Here is a 15,025-nt window from a genome sequence, read left to right as displayed (position 1 = left end):
TTAAGTTTAAGATTTGGTTTTAGGTAAACGGTATTGTCTCTTGAGAAGTATCACACCAGAATGGAAAGAAAGACATGCAAATATCACACTTTCGGCATGAAACGCCTAAATTTTATGTTCACTTTTTTTTCGCAATTGCCATACTTTCTATACTTCTATTATTGTTCAACAATTTTTCAATAGAGCAATGAAAAATAATTTTACAAAATTGAGGTTAATAATTTAAGTTATTTATTGATGAGTTATACAGTATGACGCTAAATTTGTTGTATAAAAGCAGACGGGTGATTCCTGAGAGAAAAACAAATAAAACGTTTTAATAAACATAGGGCGAAAATCGCGTCGTTTAAGTATTATAAGCTGCCGAAAGCGTGGGAAAATTGTAGACGTGATGCGGCATGATATCATCAAAGGAACCTAACCTGCTCTATCCAACTTTACAGTTTTCAGACTTGTGGATTGGTGGCGCAAGGGATTCCCGGATTCCCCAAAGGGCTTAGGGATTCCCGGATATTTTATGACGTAAATTGAGTTGACAAGACCATGTAAAAGACGTCTCACACGTACCACGTGGCAGGTCAATACACGTACATGCAGATAAAAGATGGCGGATAAGGTAAAGATCATTGTGCGTGGTTGCATACCTCCTCAAAAGGTACTCGTGAAGACGTTGTAGAAGATTTCACTGGAAACGTCAGGTGGCTACAACGTAAAAATATGTACAACATAAGCCGGTAAGTAACAGAAAATAAAGAAATTCAGATTGCTAATCTGTTCTTATTACTGATATCCGAATGCCTTTCATGACGATCTGTTACTACCTCTACTGTCGTTTAGTTTGTTTGTGTTTCGTAATGTACATACTTGTTTGTTATTCTCTCCAGTATCTTTGCAAGAAACAACGGAACTACGGCAACTTGATATTTGTTTCGTTCTTTTGTTATCCCCTTTAATTTGTTTGTTGCTCTGTGCGTGCGCTGGAGTCATTACACATGAGTAAATGAGTTGGTTTGTTTGTCACGAGCGGAAGAACGCGGATCGACACTAAGGACACTTAAATGAATCCTTTTTCGAGGACTAGTTCGGCTCGTGTGTTTCGTCAACCATTTCATAAACCATTTTTGTTATAGTCTACGAATACCATTTTTGTTACATGCTACTTTCGTTTTTTGGGTTCATTCGAGTGCATTGCACCTCTAATTTGGATGTATTGTGTTGTGTTTGCCTTTTTAACGAGCGTAACCTTGTTTGTGACATTAAGTGTGCCTTAGGGGAGGGGGATACGATATTTGTTAGTGTGTTCGATAAGATATTAAGGCACTACATCTGCAGTAGTAGTGGTGTGTGCAATTTTCTGTCCTGCAGTATCTTCTCCGTCACGGTATAGGTCTTGTACATTTGCTAATCGGTATACACAAATTTAATTCATTGGCAAAACAGCTACACTAAGTTGCAATCTCGCTATCTTCGATTGTGAACAGTGACCACAATGGCGAGGAAACATCTACCATTTCCGACTTTAATTTCGCTTCATTTCTTCACCATACGATGTGCATGCCCAACGCCTCTGATTACAGCTGCAATAGAGCAGTACTCACGTGAGGAAATGGCAGATATACATTTAGCATACGGGAAAGCGGATAGTAATGGCCGTGTGGAAGAACGGTTATACATACAAGAGTTTTTCTAATCATATAATAACACACCACCCAACTTTCTTCAGTGTAATTCGAAGATTATGAGAAACAGGATTGCTAGAGGCACATATTCCCAATGCTCTACTAAACAGAACCGTAGGGACTGTGGCTTTTAAAGAGGAAAATCTTGCTCGAAATCAGAGAAACCCATCCACCAGCACACGGATAGTTGCTGTTAAACATAACGCCCATCATCGGTAGGTGTGAAACATGCTTCACGAAAATCAGATGCACTCTTTCCACGTCCAAAGGGTGCATGCTTTACACGGCGTTGATTATCCACGTAGGCGGGAATTTGTTCAGTGGGTACGCGAACTGCATGTTAATACACTCCGCTTCATGTCTCGTGATGGAATATTCAACACTTACAATCAGCACTTGTGGTCTGAGATAAACTCACATGGAATGTCAACTCGTGCCCATCAGGAACGGTGTTCTGTAAATGTGTAGCAATGAATCGTTGATAATTATCTCAGCAGACCATACCTACTACCATAACGCCTGACCGGGTGGGAGTATCGCATATTTTTGAAAGAGATTCTGCTCGAACTATTAGAGACTGTGCTACTGGCTGTTCATCGAAACATGTGGTTTATGCACGATGGTCTCCAGCACGTTTCGCTGCGGAGGCGCGAAATTATCTCAACACACCCTTTTCAAACATACGGATCGGCAGAGAAGGACTGGTATCTTGGCCATATCGCTCACTAGACTTTAACTCCTTAGATTTCTTTTTCTGAGGCCCATATGAAACAAAAGTCTACGCGACGCCTGTGCAATCAGAGGAGAATTTGGTTTCTCGAGTTGTTGCTGCAGCATGGAGCATTCAGGAAAATCAAGGATTGTTTCAACGCGTCTGCTCCGTTGATCCCTTCGCCGTCGCTGTTACCTTTGCATTGAAGTGGAGGGTCAAACTTTGAACACCTTTTGTAGTGGACGTTCTGATGACTACCCTCTTTTAATTTAAATAAAGATCCTCCTCTGTACCATGCTCCCTGCAACTCTCTTCAATATGAAGTCTCGTTATACGGTTTGGGACCAGAAATATCGGCCCCTGTTACAGCATGTACAAATATCGTAAATGGAACGAATGTTTTGTTTCATGTTCATCAGTTTAGAACACTGATTGAAAAAAAGAAAGTACTGTAGTCGCATTTGAGTGATGTACTGATCGAAATTAATGAGCTTAGTTATGTGTATTATTATTATTATTATTATTATTATTATTATTATTATTATTATTATTATTATTATTATTATTAAGAGTTCTTTATTTGTCTCTTAATAGTAGTTGTTGTTCAATTCCTGTGGTAGTAAAGGTGAAAGCGCTCTGAAAAGGGTTGCGACATCATTAATATGAGCACATTAGCAATCTGAATAGCTTTATTTTGTTACCTATCGGCTTGTATTGTACGTATTTTTACATTGTAGCTATGTGATGTTTCCTGTGAAATCTTGTGCAACGTCTTTACTAGCACATTTTGAGGAGGTTTGCAACCACGCACAGTGACCATTACCTAATCTGCCATCTTTTTCTGCATGTATGTGTATTGATCTGTCACGTGATAATATCTCTAGGTAGTGAAACGTCTTTTACATGGTCTTGTCAACTCAATTTACGTCATAAAATATCCGAGAATCCCTAATGTCCTTTGGGGAATCTTTTGCGCAACCATTGCAGAAGTCTGAAAACTGCAAATTTGGATACAATAGGTTAGGATCCTTTGATGATATCATACCGCATCACGTCTACGATCAGTAGCTTGTGCAATATTTAACTCTAAAGTTTGTTTTCCCACGCTTTCGGCAAATTATAACACGTAAACGACGCGGTTTTCGCCATATATTTATAAGAAGTTATTTTATTTATTTTGCTCTCAGGAATCACCCGTCTGTTTTTGTACAACGAATTTAGCGCCATACTGTATATTATTTAAAATACTGCTGCACGTAAATTCTAAATGATAGCAATTCGTAGATAATTAAGTTAAAATGTAAAATGATCATATAATAGATTGAACATTTTTTATCAAGCAAAAATTTGAACTAATAACAATGAATAAAATAGTATAAGAAGCAAACCGTATATATTTTTAAACATCAGAGCATCTATAGATAACGACTCAGAAAAAGTAAAGAGTCTAAGTAGGTTTGAGAACAAGCTGCGTTTTTGGCTTGGTTTGTTACATTAGTTGGATCAACAGAAAGGCTGTACGAGACGTGGGCTTACAGCAAAATCGCGCACTTCGAACCACACTGAAATTGCAACGAAACTCGAACTTGAGTTCCACCACACCAAAGTTTTTGACGCTAATCAAATACTTATAAACAACTCTATTTTCCGGTTAAGATGCACTACAGAAACTAATCAGTGTTTGAACATTTTATAGATACGTTTTTTGCCATTACTTAACATGTCCAAAAGATCCCTAAGGTGCTCTGCCAGTGATTAAAATGCAGAATGTATCCTAACAGTAGTTAATAAGAAGTTTTCTAACAATTTTCGGGTCAATGCGATTTGATTTTAACGAGTTTATATAATATGTGGACCTACAGATAAACATGGGATCCAAACCACTTTTGCTCCCACCGGGAATCCGACATTGCCTCATATGCCAAAGTTGCATACGCTAACCGTTTAGTGTGAGGAAGCTCAATAGTGTTCAAAATATACTTTAACTTCTGATGTGTACAATTAGTATACCGGCAGAAATGACTTACATGCACAAGTGATAATTTTTGAAGTTTCTAAATCTGTTTAAATCTTTTCAGTATCCTTATACTCATTAAACATACCTGAAATCCAGGAAAATTTTGAATAAGTTACTCTTACAGCAAACCCTGTTGACCACTACTAAGAGACATTCTAGACATTTTTTGTTCACGGGTAGTACCCGTCAGACAGTTTTGAATATGATTGGATATGGATAAAAAAAGTCTCTAAATCATACTCATACACTGTTTTATTTATTTAATTTTTGCAGTATACCAGTGCGCTAACAACTATGCAGTCCAGTTTTTCTATCAACTAATTATACATTTTTTAGTCTTCTGCTGGAACTGAACACATTGAATCCCACAAACCATCCTACAACTTTAACTTTTTTAGTTTAACAATCTACGATGATGCACAAGGATAAAGAACTGATAATAGTGAGACGGATGATGATGGAATTAAGGAAGTATGAAGAAAAGAAAGAACTCCGAGTAACTCCCCACAGAGTGTTTGTTCACCACAAAGCCTACTTGGCAGGAGCAGGAGTCAAACCGAGAATCCGACGTGCCGGAGCTGACAGCTCTACCACTAAGCCACCGCAAACCCAAATTACCTGTATGTGCTAGAACAACTCGAAGTCAATATTTATATTAATGCGCGTTCATAATGGTTGCATTAAATACAATATGAGAAATAGAAAAAAAAAAACATATTATTCAAATTCTGAATCGTGAAAGGCATAGCTTCAATGAAATTGTATCCTCCTTTTACAGTCTTTGGATTTTTATATAATTCGAAAATATTTGATGAAAATATTGCTCATGTCAATAATAAACATAACCACACTTGGACTAATTTTTCTTATTCCGATTACAAACTTCTGGAAACAGAATCTAATGAAACTATACTTCCATATATCTTTCCATAGAATCATTTGTTTTATAAAATCAAGGATAGTTTAAATAATAGTTTCGTTAAGTTCTGTGTCCTCAAATTTGTACTATACTCCAATTAGAATTCACCCAAGTATGGGCACCTTTGCCATTTCTCTGAGCAGCTGTTTTCCTTGTTAGTTCAACGGATGACATCTTATTGGTGTAAGTAAATATACGAGATTACTAAAAATACAAAATTTACTTTACTAATAAAGCGATTATTAGAGTAAACTTTATGGACCCCATTCACGCTTGTGGGTTTGTTTTGGTTGTGTGTGAATTCCTATATCATAGCAAATTGAAGTATTTAATTTTCTTTCAGTAACTAAAAATGATCGACAATTCAGCAAAGAAAATTGAAGCATATCCTTCCAACTGAGAGTCATTCCCTTCGATTTATGTGTTTGCTTTAATGATACGAGAGTCAGAAGATTGGAATATTCTATTATTATAATTCAACGAATAAATAATAGGTTATTAGTTACGTTATCTGAAAACAAAAATTTTCAAACTTCCTCTCTAATGTAAATGAACGTCTTTTTATAATTGCAGCATACAATTAGTTTAGCTTAATTGTGCAGATTCAAATTTCCAGGAATATCGATAATTTATTAAAGTTAATGCTTCTTATGAAGACAAACTTTAGGCGTTATTTCTGTACATTATTCGAAGAATAGTAACAATATAGATGTATAAGATGATTTGAGCAATTAATTTACTCAGATTATTTGTTGACTATCAACAAGCTGTTACGCAAGCGTTATAGTTTCTGTTTTTCAACATCAATAAACAAACAATTTCCAGGCAAGACCAGTGAGTGTCAAAGGCATCCTTGTTAATTTTCTAGTACGCTGAAATTTAATTGCAAAGTCTCACATTACTCTTTAAGAAAAGTTAATTGTTAATTGAACAATATTAACATGAACATGTTTGTTCTCATGTAATAAACTGTTAGTCAAAGTTTGAATATTAATCAAAAGATCACATTTTACTTTCGTGGTATTGTATTTTCCTTGTATTGTCCGAAGATTATTATAGTTAGTTCGTACCCGAAACACAAAATGAAAACGAAATGAAATGAATTCTATAGTTTTACGTCCCACGATTATACTGATTAGGCTAAAGAAGACGGTGATGATGAGAAATGAATGAAATGGTGGAATGAAGAAAGTGGGAGGATACGGGAGAACCCCGAGAAAACCCACGAGCACGGTGTTTGTCCACCACAATGTCCACACGGCACGAGCAGGGATCGAACCAGGAATCCCAAGCACCGGAGGTGAACGCTATACCACTGAGCCACCGCGCAGCTAGGTCTTTTTCCATCGGAAGCACAGTGCTAACCTTATAACCACGATAGCGTTTAAGTAATGTAATACAATATCAATAACCATTAATAACACGACACTCAATAACAATAATATTAGCGAATACTTTGGGGCATGGTGGATCAAGGGAAGAGCACTCATCTGTCTGCTGATGAAAATGATGCCCAGTTCGATCCCCGACCACATGAGTGTGATAGATAACATGATGTCAGTAAGTTTTCACGATTTTTTCTCGTATTATTTCAAATTCTCATTCCCACTGACTTCAATGTTATTAATCATTTGTATCCTGAAGCTGATAAATATACATTTTATTTTTATTTCAAACAAACAGGTTTTGTTTCCAAACTAAAAGTAATATTTGTGTGCACTACGTATCAAACTTTTTGCGTACTATTCAGTTTCAAACAATATAAACTTTCTTGGTACAAAATAATAATAATAATAATAATAATAATAATAATAATAATAATAATAATAATGCTTACAAGGGCGGAAGGGCTATGTTTTATGGTTTAATTGTTTACGTATATGTATTAATATTAGCAATCTACAGTAATCATACAGATATCCACAGGGTAACATGATTTCGTGGAAACACCAATCAATTACACTGGTATACAAATTTTGATCAAGGTTGTGCTTATGTTGGTCTTTCGTCGGTTTCTTAATTATTTGCACCCGCTGAACACGAGTATGGCAGTTATTTTCCCGTAATGTCAAAATTTGTGATAATATAAGCATATCAGATTTTATTAAAACAGTAACATATTATACAATTGTATATTACGAGAACATTGAACTACAAGCATAACACAAACATTATAGTAGTGCTTCTGTTGATTTTTCATTGGTTTCTTAATGATTTGCACCCGCTTTACACGAGTATGACAGTTACTTTCCCGTAATGTCAAAATTTGTAGTGCTATAAGCATATTAGATTTTACTCAAACAGTAATATATTATACAATTGTGTCTTATAGGAACATGGAATTACAAACATAACACATTTTGGACATCAACTTTCTGGGTAACAAAAATCTACATAACAATACATAAATACTAAAATATATGAATATTACATTTCTTATAAAAATTATATACAAAAGTACTGAGATTGGAGGAAAGTGTTCATCAAGTACTGGAATTCCGTAGTCAAAAGTGAAAGTTAGTGGTTCTTTTTCTTTTGTAGGACACGTTTACTTCGTCATGGACTAACCCCCAAATATAATCACCCATCATTGCACAGTCCCACCTTTCTTGGTATCTGCTTTCCATTACCTCAATGCCCTTATGGAAACGTCCCCCTGCTCTTCGCTAACATCTCCTTAATTCCCCCTAAAGAAATCCAAGTACGAATGTAGCATATGTAATTTTAAAGACATTCTACATCCCAATGCTCGATATTGATCAATGAGTGTCTTAACTTGGTGTTCAAACGCTTCACTTCGGTTATGCACAAGAAATCCCGTCACCAATTTATGAAAGGCCCCCCCAAGCGTTTCTTTCCAACTCCGTCATTTTTTGTTTAAGTGGAGCACTATTAAGCATGACATGAATCTGAGGCCCTGTGAAAATGCCAGCCAGAACTTTTGCCTGTGATAAAGCTGGAAACATTTGTTTAATACATTGTAGGGCAGGTGAATTGCGACCCAGAGCTTTCACAAATTGTTTTGCCAATCCCAGGTTAATATGTAATGTTGGCATGGGAATCTTCTCCCTGGGCACTAATGCTTCATTTATCACATTATGTGTTCCTGGAATAAGCTCCGTTCTTTCAGGCCACGTGGTTTGATCATAATGCTGGTTAGTTGTCCGACTGTCCCACAGACATAGAAAGCAGGAATATTTAGTATAACCACTTTGCAACCCAAGAAGAAAACCAATAATTTTGAAATCCCCACACACATCCCATTGATGTTCCTTATATTTTGTTTTCTCCAAAATCAGCTTCACACTTGAATAACTCTATTTAATCAATTTACAATTCTGCTATGTATCTTTAGAATCTATATTCTCTGTTTCGTACTCCGAACAATTATCTTTAATAACAAATGCGATACCACCTAGCGAGTATCGAAGTAAAAGGACGCAAATTACTCTGCATAAATCAGTATAGGAGAAAAATAAAACATGCTTATATCATTGAAAATATTGACACTACATAAAAATAAGTGCCAGATTCGTGTTCAGGGGGTCAAAATACATAAAAATTCATCAAGAAATAATAATAAGCAAAATTTTGTATACCAGTGTTATAAATAGTCGAGAAGTATAACACAGGTGGTGGAATAAGCATACAGTACAATTGGAATTACTGCGCGTGGACACCGAGAAACTGACAGAGTTTACTAAATGTCACATAATTGAACATTATATGTGTGTAATAGAAGTCGTTGCATCATTAGTCCTGTGTTGTGTATTTTCTTAGCAACTGTTTATAGGATTATAGTACCATTCAAACGAAGAAGAATATCATGCGTATACATAAGATTAAACCGACAAGGGTAATGTGTGTTCATCTGGAGTTGTAGTACGCAGTCATTCATGTTTATCAATGAGGTGCCAGCCACAAAACATGCAACGATATTTTGATACTGCAAGGAGTGTGTCTACACATTGCAAAACAAAAAAATATCTGCTTATAAAATTACAAATAACAAGAAGGCACAATCGTGCTATCCCCATTGCAGCACGCCACAGCGCATTCAAAATTGTATTTCATTCTCCGATGAAAACTGATTGTTTTCGATTCTTGGATGGCGTTTGCCAGTGAGTAGGGAAGCGATCGTCAGATAATTCCAAACAATTCGTACACCATACGGTAATAGTCGGTGGCGTAAACATCATTTTTAGTATTTTCTTATTTCCCTTCCAAAATAATGTGTTCTCTTTGCCCAAAGATGGGATTGGAATATTCTTTTGGTAAACGGTCACAGTTTTCAACTTTCACCCCCAAAGACAACCGGTAAGGAGGGTTGAAGGAGGAGTGTGTCCTCACCAAAGGAAGAGGGTTCATTGAGAGGAACAGAAGTGAGTAAAGATGTGCAGTGCGCGGGTGGCTATGTGTAGTGCGTAAAATTAACATTTTAATATTGACATAAACAATCTCATTTAGCATAAGTGCATCGCAATACAACAACTGTTTAACAAGCTCAATCAAGTTGTATGCTTGGAAGGAATTAAATAGAGAGAGAGTTCGAATATATTGTGTGGGTATTAGATACATTCATGAAATGAAATGAAATCTTTAAGTTTTACGTCCAACGTTTATGCCGGTTAGGCTAAAGGAGACGGTGATGATGGGAGATTAGTGAAATGGGGGAATGAAGAAAGTGGGAGGAAACGGGAGAACCCCGAGAAAGCCCACGAGCACGGTGTTTGTCCACCAAAAAGTGCACACGGGGCGAGCTTGGATCGAACGCGGGACCCCAAGCACCGGAGGTGAAGGCTCTACCACTAAGCCACCGCGTCCCCTGAGATACATTCATTTAGTGTCTAAATTATAAGCAAAGAAACAAACAAACAAGCAAGTGAACAATAGATTCAAGTTATAGGCCACATTTTGTGAACTATATTATTCTACAATTAATATTCACATATTTCTTTAATTGATTTATATATGTTAGGCTAGTCAACGTATTATATATGTAATAAATTGAATTACTATTGAATGCGAATGTGACCATTATTCAACTGGCGTATCCGTGGATGTACCTCCTAGAAAATACAATTCTGTTTATAAATTAACAGTGGTCCTCCAACTATAATGCATCAATCAAACGTAACGAACACTTGTCCAACCAGGGCCCGATACACAAGTGGAGCTAGAACTAGTTAGTGTGTGGACAGTTTTTAGTGGACAAATTAATTCAGTGAATTAAAAAACAATATGGCGGCGTATGTGAGCGTCGGGAAGAACATTTCCCGCGTGTCGGTGTCATTATTGTGGTGCCACATCACATCCAGATCGGAGGGAAGAGGCTAAGGATTGCAGCAGCAAAGCAAAATCAGCAGTTTTACAACAAAGGTCAATATTTATCTGGCTCATCCTTTATTTCCTTGCTTAGTTAAATCAATTGTAGAAATGAGTGAGATACAATGCCTGTTACGCCAACGCGCTGTGTACAAAGGGAATATTTCGCGCATACAGACATTTATAAATGAATTTGATGAAACCCAACAAAATGGGGAAGCGTGGGTGGAGCATCTGGACAGAGAGTGGTTAAAACTGCAACAAATAAAAGATGTCATTGAAATCGAGCAAGAGGATGAAACAGATAATACAGGGGTAGAAATCACAAACTTGGATTTCGGTGTAAGGTGCAATTACAAACGCTTCTGTCGAAACAGGAACACAAGAATCAGTCTTCATATCATGACGCATGAAGAGCTAACACACACACACACAAATAAAGTTGCCCGCGATTCAGATTCCTCACTTCGACGAGGATTACCAACAGTGGCTTTCCTATGAGGACACATTCAGATCATTTATACATAATAATAAAGACATTACTATTCAAAACCTGCAGTATTTGAGATCATATTTGAAAGGGGAAGCACTAAAATTGGTACAAAATTTGCCAATCACAGAAGCAAACTACACTATAGCATGGAAATTACTGTCAGACAGGTACTCAAATAAACCACTAATAGCTGCATCGTACATTCATGAGATCCTTAATATTCGTCAAGTGCAAAAGAAAAACGTAGCAGAACTCAGGGAGTTTGTAAACACCGCGGCAAGCAACAAGAATGCAATACAAATACTCAAAACAGATTATCAGCTATTAGATGTCATTCTCATTCAACACTTTCTGTCACGATTAGACAATAGCAGTAGAAAAGCATGGGAGCTACGCAAAATTGAAACACCATTTCCCACGCTTGACAAATTTCTGTCATTTTTGGAGAAAAGGTGCCAAGGCTTTGAAACAATGAATGCAAACACAAGTGAAGTAAATAGGGCCAGAGTGCATCAATCACAAACAAAGGATGTTAAGGGCAATCATACGAAGGCGTATGTGTCCACAGTTTATCGTGCATGTCAGTTTTGCAAAGAAGCACACCCTCTATTTGCATGCCAATCAGTTATCAAAGCGAGTGACAAACAAAAGAGTAAGTGTGTTCGCAGGAATAACCTCTGTATTAACTGTTTGCGGGAAAATCTTCAAGCAAGCGAATGCAAATGAAGTTGGTGTAAAAATGCGGCAGAAAGCATAATACATTGTTGCATTATAATAATAAACAATCAAGCGAGTCATCGTCTTCAGACGGAAGAAAGACGGAGAATAACAGAAGCAGCAACATGCTCAATGGAGCTCAAGAGGAGCAAGATAATGTTCAGTGTTCATATTGTACACTTAAAGGGTTGCATACGTCACAGCTGTTACTCTCCACGGCCATGGTGAAGGTTAAGGACAGCAATGGACAGTGGATAACATGTCGGTGCCTCCTGGATAGCACCTCCAAGAGCCACTTCATTTCGGAGGCATTGGTCCAGCCTCTGTGTCTCGAGAAACACAGAAGGCATGTGCCCAACCAAGGCATAAACGACGCTGCGTCAAAGCACGGTTTTGTGTTGACATCGCCCTACAGTCAATAGTAACATAATATCAGCCAAACATCAATTTTTCAGTGTTGCCACGTAACACTGGTAATTTACGTACGGAAAGAGTGGACTCCAAGAGTTGGAGAATCCCGAAAAATATAGCACTGTCGGATCCCACTTTCAACGTTCCAGGGAAGGTCGACTTGTTGTTGGGTGCTGAAGTATTCTTCAGGATACTCAAAGCGGAACGGAAGTACTGGGAGAAGAGCTTCCGGTACTACAAGACACACAGCTGGGTTGGGTCATCTCAGGAAGCATTCCATCAGAATGCCACAGGAACAGTTAAGTGACGTCATTCTTCACCAGAACAGAAGACAATCTTCACGATCAACTTCGTCGTTTTAGGGAGCTGGAAGAAGTGTTCATGAACCCTCAGACCGCCGAAGAGTCAGCATGTTAAACATTTTGTGCGAGACAGGCAAATTTGTGGTTCATTTGCCATTGCGTGAAGACCGATCTGTATTTGGTGACTCATTTCAACAAGCAACAGTTAGACTATAACAACTGGAGCGGAAGCTACAGCGTCAACTCGAGCTACGAACGGTATATGTAAATTTTCTGGAGGAATACGAACAACTGGGCACATGAAAGAAGTTCAAGAATCACAGTTATGAGAATACAAAGGAGCAGCCTTTTACCTCCCGCATCCGCTGTTCAAATGCAGTAGTTCCACAACGAAGGTCCGAGTGGTGTTCGATGCGTCAGCCAAATCTACAAATGACAAGTCACTAAATGATATTCTCATGGTGGGGCCTACGTTGCAGCAAGACCTGTTCTCTATCATATTGCGATTTCGTGCCTATACTATAGTATTTACTGCTGACGTAGAGAAAATGTACAGCGCAATTAGAGTGCACCCCGATGACATATTATTGCAACGTATTCTATGGCGAAGATCACCTGAAGAACCAATTCGAACATTCGAGCTTCTGACCGTAACCTATGGCACGGCTTCATCATCATTCTTAGCTACAAGATGCTTGCAACAGCTGGCGGAAGAGAAATTACATCTATTCCCTCAGGCATCGAAAATATTAAAAGAAGATTTTTTCATGGATGATCTCGCAAGCGGCGCGAGCAGCACAGAGGAGGCCTTAAGGTCACAAGCAAAGCTTCAAGGGGGAGGATTCAACTTAGGAAATGGTGTTCAAATAGAGCAGCTTTGTTGGAAGCCATTCCGCCAGATAATCGAGAAATTAAATTTCCCGTCCATTTTCAAGATGTGGAGGTCGTCAACATAGGTCTCTCCTGGCATCCAGGCAAGGACAAATTTTTCATTAAACATCGGCTACCATCAGGCACCATTGGAAATTCGGGTAGCGTTACCAAGCGACAAGTAGCGTCTGTGGTAGCAACCATCTTTGATCCATTAGGCTTGATAAGTCCAGTAGTAATCCCATACACGTGTTTTCTGGAAAGATTGTGGTTAGAACCAATCGCATGGGATGACAAACTACCGCCGATATTTCACACAAGATTGCAACACTTGCAACAACAATTAGTATTCATTAAAGATATTCAAGTAGATCGTTTCCTTTTAGTGGAAGGAGAACCAGTCAGTATCGAACTATGTGCGTTTGCGGACAGCTTATGGAGCATGTATCTAGGAATCAATGGGGTCAAATAAAAACACAATTGCTGTGTGCGAAATCACGAGTAGCACCACTAAAGGAAATCACATTAGCCCGTCTAGAGTTGTGTGCAGCATTGGTACTCGCAACTTCACTTCATAAAATACTACCTGTTCTACAGTTCAAGATATTATTTGTGGTCTGATTCCCAAATTGTGCTTGCTTGGTTATCATCACTGCCCACGAGATAGAAACCGTTTGTTGCGAACAGAGTTACCCAAATACAGGACCTGACTCAAATCAGCGACTGGCATCACTGCAGATCAGCAGACAACCCTGTGGATCTCTCGTGTTGTGGAACCTGCTTCCACTCAGGACCGAAAGATCTGGTGGGAGGGGCCTCCATGTTTGTCACTGCCCAAGGACTCATGGCCTTCTTCAAGAAAGAAATCCAGCATTCAGGACGTTACCGAAGCAAAAGAAAAACAGTCGTAACTTTGACTACACAAGAGCCGCAGGATGACGTCATCAGCAAGTTTTCCGGACTATCGAAGCTAGTACGAGTGATAGCTTATTGTCGCCGTTTCATGCACAATGCAAGAAGAGGAAGCGAGCGGAAGACAGGCAGTCTATCAACGAATGAACTAAACAATTCATTACAGCTGTCTATCAGATTAGTACAACAAAGGGAGTATAAACAAGAAATCAAGGATATCAGTGCAGATAATCAAATCTCAGCACGTAGCCCTCTCAAAATTTTGTACTTCCTACTGGATGAGAATCAAGTGCTACGAATGGGTGGAAGGTTAGAAAACAGTAACCTTCCCTATGAAGGCAAGCATCCAGCCATTATTCCTTCAAATTCGCATCTGGCAACACTGATTTTGGAAAATGAGCATAAAGACATCTTCGCGCTGGGTTACAATTATTAGTATTCGCTGTACGTCAACAATACTGGATCCCTAAAGTGTCGTCAATTAGCAAAGAAAATCATTCATCATTGTGTGACATGTTTTCGTCTCAAAGCACCACCTCTAACTCAACAAATGGGACAATTGCCATCTCACAGAGTACGGCCGGCACAAGCGTTTTCAAATTGTGCGGTCGATTATGCAGGGCCTATTAACATAAAATCAACTTTCAGAAGCAAATCGCTCAAAAATA

General features: G+C 38.2%; 1 protein-coding gene across 1 annotated transcript; it reads left to right on the top strand.

The window, feature by feature from the left end:
- The first annotated feature begins 14,289 nt into the window (after positions 1-14,289).
- LOC145692463 (uncharacterized) lies at positions 14,290-14,793 on the top strand. The gene has a single exon (XM_081767771.1). The coding sequence runs from the start codon at positions 14,290-14,292 to the stop codon at positions 14,791-14,793; it is 504 nt and encodes a 167-aa protein (XP_081623897.1).
- The last annotated feature ends 232 nt before the right edge of the window (positions 14,794-15,025 follow it).

The sequence above is a fragment of the Thermobia domestica genome, chromosome 8, assembly GCF_964235325.1.
Source record: "Thermobia domestica chromosome 8, izTheDome1.hap1.1, whole genome shotgun sequence".
Lineage (NCBI taxonomy): Eukaryota > Metazoa > Arthropoda > Insecta > Zygentoma > Lepismatidae > Thermobia > Thermobia domestica.
Note: the sequence above shows the minus strand (reverse complement) of the source record. Positions and strands in the feature narration are given on the sequence as shown.

Coding starts and splice junctions, on each gene's coding strand:
- LOC145692463 (XM_081767771.1), top strand. CDS start 14,290: ATGGCCTTCTTCAAGAAAGAAATCCAGCATTCAGGACGTTACCGAAGC.